This window comes from Dermacentor variabilis, chromosome 3, assembly GCF_050947875.1.
Source record: "Dermacentor variabilis isolate Ectoservices chromosome 3, ASM5094787v1, whole genome shotgun sequence".
Classification (NCBI taxonomy): domain Eukaryota; kingdom Metazoa; phylum Arthropoda; class Arachnida; order Ixodida; family Ixodidae; genus Dermacentor; species Dermacentor variabilis.
Window position 1 is genome coordinate 65,066,322 of NC_134570.1, and position 13,357 is coordinate 65,079,678.

Here is a 13,357-nt window from a genome sequence, read left to right on the forward strand (position 1 = left end):
GTCTCTTTCTGTTTGACATCAGGTTGTTGAAGGGACAATTAAAATTTGAGAGTTGAGATTTAGCCTGTATCCTGTCCTTATCTTCTTGGCTAAACTACGAAGAAATAATGAAGAAATAACTCGGTAAAATATAGACAGAGGGCAGTATAAAATAAATGTGCGCTATCACTTGAGCTGAAGAAAAGATATTGGAACCAAGTCTCACCTTCGCCATATCTGTAATTGTGTTTGCGTTGTCCATAAGCTTCCTTTGGTCCATTTTAACCTTTCTGAGACTGGCAAGGAGAACAAGAAGAAAACAGTTAGTAAGCAACGGGCAACGTTTATCGCAGTTGCAATGATCAGCATGGTGTAGCAGCGCTCGTCTTTCTATACTGCGCTTCTTAAAAGAGGGAAGTGCAAGCTTTTCGCACAAGTTTGATAATTTGGAGCGGTAAAAAAGAAAACCTAGAAACGTGTAGGCGAATGAATAATGAGCGACCGAATCGGTCACACGCATTCTTCGTTAAACAAAAAAATTAAATTATGGGGTTTCACGTGCCAAAACCACTTTCTGATTATGAGGCACGCCGTATAGTGGAGGACTCCGGAAATTTCGACCACCTGGGGTTCTTTAACGTGCACCTAAATCTAAGTACACGGGTGTTCTCGCATTTTGCCCCCCATCGAAATGCGGCCGCCGTGGCCGGGATTCGATCCCGCGACCTCGTGCTCAGCAGCCCAACACCATAGCCACTGAGCAACCACGGCGGGTTCTTCGTTAAATAGCAGTTCTCACAATCCTGACGCCAACTCAACGTCGCAGTACATTCAAGCGCGACGACATAAGCGCCGTCAGTTGCACAGCAGTACAGCACAAATTCCTAATCCTCACCCCTTTAATGAGGCAGCGTAAGCGTCATTATTCTAACTAATCCTGTTAAAATTATCCTAGCTCCACGCTACGCGTTTGCCTCATGTGGCCATTATATGCATAATGGTCCTGAGCTCGAGAGCCGGAACATCTAAATAAGTGCAAATAAAGTCAAATGGCTTTATTTATTCCAGAGCGGGCAGATCAAGAAAGTTAGTCTAAGCAGCTTGACTAGGCCTTGGCAACCGTGATGACGCAGTATTTATAACGTGCCGGCATTAACATGGATATAAAACGCAACGTGTAAACAAAAGCACATTATAAAGTTATAAACGATAACAAATGTTCCAGCATGCCACGAAGTATTGCGGTGGTAGCACAATAGCGAACATGCGCCGCTATTCCTTTTTTAGTGCGCACAAAGACTTAAACGTTACATGTCATAAATATAAAATGCTGCGGGAACCCTTATTTGATCTACGCTATACTCCGAAAGGAAGACGCTTGCGTGAATAAGACTCATGCGGAAAACTCAACGATGTCGTTGGGGCAGTGGCTAAGGTGACGAAAAATATAATGTCGTAGTAGTACGAGCGCTCAAGCGACAGCTCACGGTGGTATACATATAAAACCGAGAGAAAAAACAACAACAAACCAACAAGAAAAAGAAGGACACAGCTGCACTCACCTGTAAATTGCGAGGAGGAATTTGCGCTGGTGCGCCCTCACTTTGGAAGGGTTCACACGTTTCACAAGCCTAGTGTTTTTGTAGATGAGCCACGTCTCTCGTAGGACGTTGGCCGCAGCGTTTTTCAACTGAAGAGAGAAATGGGAGAGAAGATTCGCGGTTGAGAAGGCCGAGTGAGCCAAAGGTCAATTAACTGCGCGCGATTAATTTTTGCGCGAGGTATGGGAATGTGAAGCGTAATAACTTTATGTAAGCATACAAATATAGCGTACCGCTATATGACTCCTTAATGCAGGATTATGTACACTTGTGCCCGCGTAATTTATTCATATTTCTTGAGAGCTTTTGTACCTCCCGATGGAGTACGTGTCCACTTTGAGGGGCAAGCGATGTGCGCAGTGTATAGTGACAGAGTGGACAGTTGTCCATGTATCAGAACAGAAAGCTTTATAGCCAGGGCTCTCAAAGTGACCCCACGCATATCATCGCTGTTCAAGTTCCCGAGGTCTGCTGGACTATAAGGTTTTATGCTGTGAGGACGCTGCCTGCTACCGCTGGATTGCGTACGTGGTTCACCTCGTTTGTGATACTCCCTTTCTATATGGTTACTCCTTTCCCCCGTGAAGGGTAGCCAACCAGAACTACCTCTGGTCAACCTTCCTGCCTTTATACACATCTTTTTTGACGCTCTCTCTCTTTCCACGTCCCTCTGAGTAGACGCAAGAAGAGTAAGTGTTTGACCCCCATCGAAGGCTAGTATGAGAACACATATCTAAATATGGGAGAAGGATATATTTTTTTTATAATGTTTAGTATAAAAGTAGTTTTCAGCCCTCCATTGTTTTCTGAGTGTATGTTGCCTAACAATAACTAGTTTTGATGCAAGAAATAGAGGCCGACCGTAGTACTTCAGTTGATTACGCCATAATCTAATATGCGCTAACATTGTCAACAATTTTGACAGCACACGCCTTCGAAATGAGTAGAGAGACAAAGAGAGCAATAAGTCAAGGCTGTCTACCGTGTGTCCCAGCTAACGTTAGCCAAGATGTCATGAAAAAAAAAAAGAACAGAAAAAGAAACAGGGTGCAAGACACAATTCAAAAACTTACGGTGTTCGTTCGTCGCAGATCAGACGACCGAACACCGTATAAGTCCTACGACGGTATCAAGCACCCTGCGTTTTTCTTCCTTTTTTTTTCTTATAACAGCTAGACTAACGTTAGCTGAGACACCCAATATCGTGCATTATGAATAGCGAAAAAGAAAAGATATGAGAATAAGGCAGCCGTCGTGTATAAGAAAATGATGCGCGAAATGGACTGACACGAATTAGCCTGAGGCACCGGCACGATGAACCTCACGCACAGGCACAAGGTGCCGATGCCACAACAAAGTAGCTATGCATACTTGGCATAGCTGCTCGCTCACAAAACGCTTGACGCTTTGAAGATTTCTTCAAACCACGAGCAAGTGGTTTGAACAAAGTAGTTTTTTGTCAAGGGTCTTGAAGTAATGTTTGGCAGATTATATAGAAACCTCTCGGAACGAGTACACTTCGTTTATTTGTCCATTTCTTACAATGCTATCTGCGTAATAACGACACAAAAAGAAAGAAAAAAAAAAGCAAATCTATTTTGCAAGAAAAGTGCAAGAAAAACAAAAGATAAGGATACGCTACATCGTAGACGTTGCCCGACAATTAATTGTGCAGCATGGAGTACAAACCGGCTCGAGTGCTTTTTTTTTTTTTCGATAATTATCGGACAACTCGTGGTTCCGAAATGTCGAAAAATCCTGCCGGACATTCGGCGGAAACATCTAGAAATCTTCCGCAAAGCTACAAAAATCGCGCATCTTCTGCAAATATAATAAACTCGATAAACGCTGTCGCGTTCCAAATGCAGACGTGCGCTCAACAAGGCAAGAGCGCGCACTATTTAGCAGCAGTCGAGGCTGAAGTGACGACTCACCCTTTTCGTCAGTTGAGTGTCCATCATAAAATTGTGGACGTGCTTTTCGGCTCGAGTAAGCTCCAGCTTTCGCGCTATCACAGCAACAACCAGGGCTGTACAACCGGCCCCCTGCGAACGTTTCAACAGAAAGGGACGGAACAAATGAACAAACACTGAAAAAACAAAGAAGGTGAAGCGTTTGATTCACTGACTGAATAAACTTTATTGCAAGTTCGTGGGGACCAGTTGTGCCTGGAAGGTGAAACCCGTAGTCCGTGGCCCCATGTGTAGCATGGGACCGCCTCGGCACGATTCCACGTGCTTTCCTGCATATGTATTACTTAGCGCTCACTCACACTAGGCCGAGCCGACACCGATTTCGGTCTGCCGACTGTCGGTGACAGCGTTTTCCGTTTCCCCTTCGTGTCGGCGCCTCTGTCACACTGTACCGATGCCGAGCTCTCCGCCGCCCGTCGGCAGATTGTCGGCGTCGGTACACAGTGTAACAGAGGCGCCGACGAGAAGGCAAAAAACTCTTTCGCCGACAGTCGGCAGACCGAAATCGGTGTCGGGTGGACCTAGTGTGAGTGAGCCTCTACGAAGCCACACTGACCATAATCAGAAAGTGGTTTTGGCACGTAAAACCCCACACTGACCACGCGAGACATAGGGCCTTATAACGTAAAACTATTCCAATATGTTTCTATTCCAATCTCCTGACGTCAAGTTTGCGTAACCACCAACGCAAGCACCGGGCGGTCACCCGCAGGGTTGTGTGAACAGACCAATCAAGCGCTCTCCTCGTTCATAGGAGCTCACTTTTGTTTGCTTGAAAAACGAATAACGTTGCCTACACTGAGCGGCTTGTCGTATCTAATTGGCTGACAAGAGGCGAGGAGAACGCTCAAGTGGAGAGGGATTCGATGGGGCCGAGCCACTACACTGAAAGTCGATAACCGGATGAAGAGGGTGGTGCCGGCGTCTGCGATTCGTCGGCTTTCCCTTACTTGGCTTGCGGTGGCTGGTCGAAAATCGCGACGGCATGCAACGGAAGCTCAAGAATGCCGCTAAAACGAACCCTCAGCAAAGAAGAGTTGGCAGAATGAGGGGGTAAACGTGCCGAAAATGCCCGAAAACGTTACAAGGCCACGCAAAAATTTTATTATACGCAAATACGCCCATGCTCACCGGCAGGTGCGAATAGCCCGCGTCTGAGTGATCGGCGGTAGCCATCTTCTGTTCCTTTCGGAATGGGGCAGCCTGGGGCTATTCCGAAGAAAATTCAGTTTTGTTCGGCATATTAATGCATCTTTATCGCGTACACGTCACTTTGACGCGGTGAGTTCTTGAGGTTTTGTGACGTCGCGTGACAGGCAGGTGAAGTGGGTTTAGCCCGAAAGCTTTTTACCAATAGCCGAGGGCTAATGGCGAAAAGGGGTCGAATCAGAAATAACTGTTTTCTTTTTTCTGTCAAATGATGCATAATCAGTGTGTACACATCATATCAGATGGGGAGGTATCGCGGTTTTTGTGACGTCGCGTGACAGACAGGTGAAGTGGGGGTGGTCGAAAAAAGTTTTTGACCAATCGTGGAGGGCTGATAGCAGAATTGGAATAGAAAAGTTTGGAATAGTTTTACGTTATAGCGCCCTCAGACCAGGAATAAGCCCATGCAATATGTGCGGCTATACGATGTCGGGCTATGTGTTCATGTGCAACGTACTGAGTTGCTCGGTGGCGTCAGTCTGTGGTGAGCTGCGTTGCGCGTGCCGCCTATACTTTTCGGAGGCAGGACATTTTGTTTTGTCAGTGAGCAAGTCACCACGGTGACTGCCGTATCGCTCTGCGACGGCGCACGAGGTCTCAGGTTCTATTCCTGGTTGAAAAACACGATGGTGGGCTTAGAGGCATGCACAAGTTCAAGAATCTGGTGATGGTACACTGCAATAGTAAACTTCACAGCGGCTTACGAGGAACGTCAAAATTAACAGGATGCCATCCATCACGACCTGTTTTGCATAACACGCTCATAACTCGGCGTGCAGCTTTGCCACGTTAGAAGAAGAATTACAGGGTCTCTTAAGACCTCTCTTAAGAGGTGAACGGCGGAAGCCTACTCTTCCTCCTCTTATCATTCGCCTATTTTTCATTGCCTCTTCCCTTTCTCTTCTTCCTTTTAGTCATTACTGCTCACTACTAAGCATTTTTAGCCATCTGTAATCAATTGTGGTCATAACAAGCCGCCGTTAGACATTTTGGTCATATCATACTCATTACTAGTAACTACAAGTCATTTCAGCCAATATTAGTCATTACTGGTCATTACTAAGTATTTTTAGTCATTTATGATGAATTGTAGTCGTTACACTTTGTCGTTAGACATATCGGTCGCATCGTAGTCATTACTAGTCATTACAAGTCATTTCTGTCATTATTAGTCATTACTGCTCTCTGCTAAGCATTTTTAGTCATCTGTAAGCAACTGTGATCATTACAATGCGCCGTTAGACCTGTTCGTCATATCATAGTCGTTAGTAGTGATTACAAGTGATTTCAGTCACTATTAGTCATTACTGGTCATTACTAAGCATTTTAGTCATTTATAATCAATTGTAGCTGTTACAATTTGTCGTTAGACATATAGGTAATTTAGTAGTCATTAGTAGTCATTACAAGACATTTCAGTAATTATTAGCCATTACTGCTCACTAGTAAGCATTTTTAGTCATTTGTAATCAATTGTGGTCATTACAAGCCGTTAGACATATTGGTCATTTCGTAGTCATTAGCAGTCATTATTAGTCATTACTAGTTATTATTTACCTCTACCAATATTTATTATAACGTTATCGTTCTCTAACTGTCACTATCAATCATCTTTCATTCTTTAATCTGTCTTCATTGGCGTGATGAGGCTTCAGTGGACCCTCCGGCGGTCAGGTCTGCTGACACAAACTTCACCATGAGCCTAGAAAGGCTTTCGCCTTAAAAAAATAAATCAATGCGAAAAAATACAGAGATATGTTAAAATTCAGTCTGAGATGCTCGAAGGAAAAGAGACTAGGGTCGCTGGCAGAAAGTGCCTTTGCAGTTTTTCTAGTTCTTGAAAGGACACTAAAGAACGGCACTAAACCACATTACACTTGTGAAATATTCTTTGAAAAAACTCGTTCATTCCCGCTTATTCAGCGGGAAATTGTTACATTAAATGAAATGGGAAGGTTCTTAGTGCCAAAACCACCATCTGATATGAGCCACGCCATATTGTGTGGCAATCCGAATCGATTTCGACCACTGGGAATTATTTGAAAAACTATGGGGTTTTACGTGCAAGAACCACTTTCTCATTATGAGGGACGCCGTAGTGGGGGTCTCCGGAAATCTAGACCACCTAGGGTTCTTTAACGTGCACCTAAATCTAAGTACCACGAGTGTTTTCGCATTTCGCCGCCATCGAAATGCGGCCGCCGTGGCCTGGATTCGATCCCGTGACCTTGTGTTTAGCAGCCCAACACCATAGCCACTAAGCAACCACGGCGGGTATTGGAGTTCTTTAACGCGAACCTAAATCTAACGCGAACCCCGTCGAAATGCAGCCGCCGTGGCCGGGATCGACCTCGCGACCTCGAGCTCTGAATAATAGAGAAAAAACAAAATAGAGGCCAGGCTTCCTTTTCTTGAATTTCGCGTCGAAACCTCAGCGGCGGAATACAGCAGTGTGATGTCACATGTAATTCAGAACCTCAACAATTGTTGGGCCTGTTGGTACGTGAAGATTTTATAGCAGTTTCTCGTATTTGGGCCGTTTTGGCGCAAGAAAAGCTATGGACACTTGCTAGTTGGAGCCTCTGGTTTTTCTAGCCCTCAATGTAGTCCTTCTTTATTCTTACCGACAAACGATGAACTAATCCCGAGCACACGCTATCATAATCACGGCGCCGCCGCCACGCTTCTGTCGTTTTCGCGTCTTCTGTGCCTTACCACGCATTCTTTCACGGTACGAGCGGTCGCCATGTCGTCGCAAAAGCGTAATGTAGCCTGCCTTTAGCAGCAAGAGTGAATGACTACATGCGCCGCCGTCATGATGCAACTTGATGACAGGTTTCTTTGCGCTAAGGTCACTGCTACTGCAGGAACGTCGCGTCGTTCACTGAAACGAAATGCGTATGCCTCGCTAGCTTGGCAAAGCGAAAAGGGGATGTTACTCAAAGATATATATATATATAGAGTAGTTAGAACGGCAGTGTCTTAAATGACATGCCACTTGCACAGTAAATGTTCAACGAACAAAAAGAAAGGGAAGAAGGGGGAAACAAGCAGTATGACTTGTACAAGGACACACTCGCCATCTACGACGAGAGGGCTATAACAAGTATATACATATATTTTGACGAACAAGCTCTCGAGGACATTGACCGCATCATCCCGGCCACCCAAGAGGCATTCAAACCCGTTGAACGGCCACTGCATCTCAAAGCAACGAAACAGCTCACGATATGACGCTGGCGCTCAATTTTTCTTGTCCGTTTTCTTTTTCTGCAGGGAAGGGACTCGTCTACAACTCCACTCCTCACGAACACGCACTTCAAGACAGTAGACGACCAACGTCACTGCAGAGCGACGAAGCACTCACGTTTGGTACGGTCGCTGCAGAGACGCCTTGCAACACGCCGTAAATAACGGCCGCGCGGGGTGGGCGTTTACAGTCGATAAAAAAAGTTTTCGACCTCGTCGAGAGAAAGAGAGGGTGGTTCACTGCCGGCGGACGCAACAGCTTGCACTATGTCAAACGGAGCGCAAACGAAAAGTTCCTACGCGTCCAGCATATGACCCGCATGTTTTACGGTGCGCAGCCGGGAACAAGTCGAGAGTGTATACTCTCGAAATCTCTGCCAGCAGTCGTATAAGCGCGCTCACTTCGAGGCAGCAACGCGAATAAAAGAAAACGACGGACAGTCCCAGCTGAGAAACGTGGATGAATGCAGACAGCGTTTTTAAGAGTTGGCAACCCGGGCAACATGCGGTGACGTATAGTCAATGCTCCGCCTGAAGCGAATTCCTGACGACGAGGTGGACGTGTGTAAATTAAAAGGGACGGTGAAACGAAAACGTGGGCGGAGATCAAAAGAAAAACGAACGAATGTAAAAAAGAAAAAGATGAAGGCAGAGAGAAAAAAAGGAAAGCGCAAGTTCAGCGAAAAAGACTGCCATAGAGAATTATACCCTTGGAGTAGCGGCTTCAATAGAGACGATGTAGCACATATCGGTTGATGAAAGACATAAAACGTTGGATGTAACACAGTTCGGCGTTGAGCAATCTCGCTTCACAAAATAAGAAAGCGTCCGAGGAACAATCGGCGCAGTGCCAATAAAAGCAATGGGGTCGAATTCGCAGGCATTTTTCGTTTGTGTGAGCTATCTGTCAGTCGTCGGCCGCCTCGTTAATATGTCCGCTATGAAGATAGGCTGGTAACTCTTACGAACAGCTCTGTACTGCACAAACGTCTCTGGGAATTTAGGGCCCCAACTTTGAATGAAATCCATACAGGCAGTGCGCGCGCTAGACACAATGGTGTCTGCATTCAATGGAAGAAGAAAACGCTAAGGAGAATACACATGAAATGAAAGAACCAGGATGAATAAAGAACCCAAGGTCACTGGCGAGCTAGAATGTTCCGTGTTAGCGCAGATTAACGGGAAGGTGATAAAAAAAGCAAAGCGAAAATAAAGACGACGACAGCAGACTTGTGCGGCCTAACAGAATTGCAACACAATTTCCAGCGAAGCTGTTTATTTCGGGCATCTGCAATGAGAATTTCAGTTGCCTGTACTTAAAATCCAATTTATACTTTAAGACGTTGCCTGTAGGTGCGACTAGTCCGTTTTATACATTGCCCGCATATAACGCTTTCGAACACGTTTTAAGGAAATATTACAAAGGCACACACATTTCGCTTTGACAAAACATCAGCCGCAATGTCGCCAAGTCTAATGTCGGTAGCCTTTGTAATTACAACGTGGCAGCGTGCTCAATGTCGCGCCACTCGTAAAACAAACTCACAACGCTTCCAGAACATTTGACACGTAATTTATTGCAAAAGTCGCAATTAACCCACACACTTCGAGCTTCACCTACACATCACTCATAACTTGCCCCTTCATTTCACCAACTACAAACAAGGTGCCTTGTTTGGTTCACGGAGGGCACAGGAAAAGCCAACTATACGAACTTCGCATGATACATGGAAAATATGAGAGAGAAAAAGAACGAGCGTTCAGCAATTATTTTCAACGGTTCAATTAAAGCCAGGAGCGTGAAACTTTCACCGCGCATTACACTAAACATTCTTCCTGTATTCACGGAATTTTAGGCTCATGTCTTGTGCGCTTTTAACACTCCAGGATCGTTTGCGGACAGCGGCAGTATGACACTCTGGAACGTTTGAGTAAGTAACTTTCAACAAAGACTGTAATTAACCTAGACAGCTTATACATTTACCGCTCGTTGCTCGCAACACACTTACTACTTAGACGAAATATAAACACTGCGCCTTGCATTGCTCGGCGAGGAGACCACGGTTGCCGTGTATAAGGCAGAAAAATTGGGAGATGATGAGTGTTCAGTAATTATTTTGAAAGCATGTAATTAACCTAGACACTTGAAACTATCGGTGCGCGTCACCCAGAAAACCGCCCCCATTTTCTCTGACCATCAGACCTCGGCCGTCTTTCGCCCCTCCAGGGAAGCGGGGAAACTTTTTGCAAGCGTTTCGTACAACGCCTCTAAACTGACCGAACAGGAGGTATTAGCAATTTTAATTTAACTCCTATTTCACAGACACCCAATAAAATGTGCCAATAAACTTCGTGAGTGATCTAGATTCAGTCCAGAAAAACATGAAAACTGGCATGCGACGTTTTTGAGCGCTTCTGTAGTCTCATTAGCAGCCTCGCTGTAATAAGAACCTCAGAAAAAAAACTCCGAGCAGCAAAGTGGGGACGGTATTCCATTTCTCGGGGAGGGCATAGTTTAGCTCAACGCGACGTCTGGTTAGGTGAAGTCAAGTTTCTGGCGACCAGACAATGCAAGCGAGTGTAAGCCGACGCGGCACGTTAATTCTGGCCCAGTCGCAACAATCGTGTAGTACGTCCTAAGTGGACGCTATGTGCGCACTCGCGAGGAAATTATACTCGCGGACACGCGGACAACTTTTCTGTGGCTGTGAAGGGAAAGAAAGCTACGGAGACAATGCGCGCACGAGTGAGAGCGCTTCTGAAAAGAGCCCCGCGTTTTCATCCACGTCGTTAGTTTAGGCTGGGCAAGAGAAAACACATAAACACCTTATTAGCAACATTTCAATAAGACAAAACACACAACGGAATGTAAAGGTTTACTTATTTTGCGGCTTTTCCCTTCCGCGTCCGGGCATACGCGAAACCGTTGCACGTGGAAGCTGCGTCGATTGAGCATCTGTTACGAGCAACCGAATGCACTGTCGAACGTTGACGGACTACTTGGTGCGGTAACACACCTACAGAAGCTCCGCCCACGTAGCTTTCCCTTCATAGCCACAGAAAGCTGTCCGCGAGTATAGATCTACCGGGAAAAAAAGATCACCCTCGATTACGATACTCCCTAATGCTAAATTTGAGCGCAGCTCAATACGGCTTTTCATTTCGCGATATATTGGCTGGCGCGGACAATCTGTCTCGTGCGGCTTGTTGCAAACGGGCCGAAGTGTGGCGCGACTGCCTCACTAATCGGGAGATCGCGAAAGGCGCGTCGCCTTTCGCAACCTCCAGATTAGTGAGGCAGTAGGTGACGCGTGGGAGCGATTCGCAGCAGCCGCCGCAGACACACCTTCGTTAATGCAGCGCTTTGTTTCCATATATAATATCGGCGGCATCGTCGGTGAACAGACGACGCGAGCTACTCTGGCGCCATCTCGTAGATATCGTCGCCACAGAGCCCGTCTTAGGCGGCACTATACGCGTTTCTTCTCACGCTTTCGCCATACCCTCCTCCTCCACTTTCCTCCTCGCAGTCTCATCGCTATCGCCGTCTTTCATCCCCCGCTGAGCTCCGCGTTCGTTCATTCATCCTTCGCTGTGCTCGCTCGCTCCGTAATAACGGACACCGACGTTCGCTGCAGGAACGGGCGCAAAATAAGAAGGCGTGTACGTTCGTGTACCACGCGGGGGGAAGGGGGGGGGGTAAACAACTACTTGTTACCTCAACAAGGCAATGGTCGATAAAACGCGTTTAATGAAACGCTACGCCTCCGGGAATGTAAACGCGCATTTGTCATTTGAACAGCGTCAATAGATTACGGCGTACGAGGCGATTTGGAAATTTCCAGGCACAGCAGGGAGCCAGCTACAGGGAACGCCTTTGTTCTATTTTCGCGGACATAAATAAGCTGATGATGACGGATGATGACGAAGTGGAAGCCACGAGTGAGTGATACAAAGACAAGTAGGTTACGTTTGAAGTTGTGTAAACGCAACCCACTTATATCATTTGTGTGCACTTCATATGTATTTACGTGCACTTTTGGTCCAATATGTGTATCAGGCTCATCTTTGTGCACCTTGTGTGATGAAGCCCGAACGGAATTCTGGGGTTTTACGTGCCGAAACAACGATTTGATTATGAGGCACGCCGCCGTGCGGAACTCCTAATTAATTTTGACCGCCAGGGGATGTTTAGCGTGCCCCCAATGCACGGGACACGAGCGCTTTTGCATTTATGCCCCGTCGAAACGCGGCCGCCGCGGTCGGGATTTGATCCCATGACCTCGTGCTTAGCAGCGCAACACCATAGCCGCTAAGCCACCGCGGCGGGTGTGATGAAGCCCCGTTGTGACCGTTGTGCCGATGTGCGTCTGTACGCTTGTTAAAGCGCATGGCGGCCTTGTGTACGTGTTCGGAACCCATTATGTTGCAGTGTCTCTAGGACTATATGTGGACTTCTTTTACTCTTATCTAATATACTCTAGGTTTTTCCCAACGTATACCGCTACTAATTGGTTCACAATATTTTTCCTCTTTATTATTTGTTATTACCTTTAATTACTTCTTTATGCTCAAGATGCAGTTTTACGAACGATATCACTTTAAGATCATCACTACAGGCGGCATATTTCTCTTCTAGCAGAAATTATCTTTGCAGTAGAGCTTAACTCTGCTGCAGACCTTTGCAACAAGGTCTATATATTCCATGTACGCAATTTGTGCAGCACCTCAATACTAATGAACTCGAATTAAAACTAGTGTTTGCCGGTTTTGTTACATCAAGTTAACATGATGATGCCTCAAGCGACCTGAAGCCACAGTTGAGAAACTTTTTTATCAATGGTCCCTTTATACAGTCTGTCCGAATCACAGGTAATAAATTTTCCTCGATTCATTCTTTTAGGTCGAAAAACAGAGAGTGTAATTCGGTCTCAAATTATTTGCGATCATTTTCGCTGGGAAACATTAACAATTACTCTCGTGCGCACAAACGGGCCTGTGCAACCGCGCACGCCAATATTGGGTTTCCGTTGTCGCAACGTGATCGCGTCGTATCGGAATTCCTCCAGCTCGGATCTCATCAAAAGTGGTCTCCGGTCGGCGGGTTTTATTTCCGGCCCCGAAACGCGCAGGGCAGCGAGAGCACCGAGAAATTTCTCGAAACCGCTAACGTCCGGGCCGCGACCGTGGCTTTCCGCCACGAATTAAGTGAGCTCAAATTACGCATACCCGTCTTCAGGGACTGCAGTAGGCTCTTCCTACATAGCTCCCGACCACGTCACACTGTTCCCTTTCCCTCGACCGCTCCTCTATTGTGTCTTCCGGAATTTCCTTATCCTTCTTCCC

The 13,357-nt window shown here is 46.2% G+C and overlaps 1 protein-coding gene across 3 annotated transcripts in view; it reads right to left on the bottom strand.

Moving 5' to 3' along the window:
- SK (small conductance calcium-activated potassium channel) overlaps window positions 1–13,357 on the bottom strand; it is a 526,806-nt gene that overhangs the window by 9,684 nt on the left and 503,765 nt on the right. For all 3 annotated transcript variants that reach the window (XM_075685399.1, XM_075685398.1, XM_075685400.1), the window contains 3 exons: window positions 3,515–3,625; window positions 1,542–1,669; window positions 206–275 (listed from right to left, as the gene is read on the bottom strand). In XM_075685399.1, coding sequence (XP_075541514.1) covers window positions 206–275; window positions 1,542–1,669; window positions 3,515–3,625 — 309 coding nt within the window. The remainder of the gene's footprint in view (window positions 1–205; window positions 276–1,541; window positions 1,670–3,514; window positions 3,626–13,357) is intronic.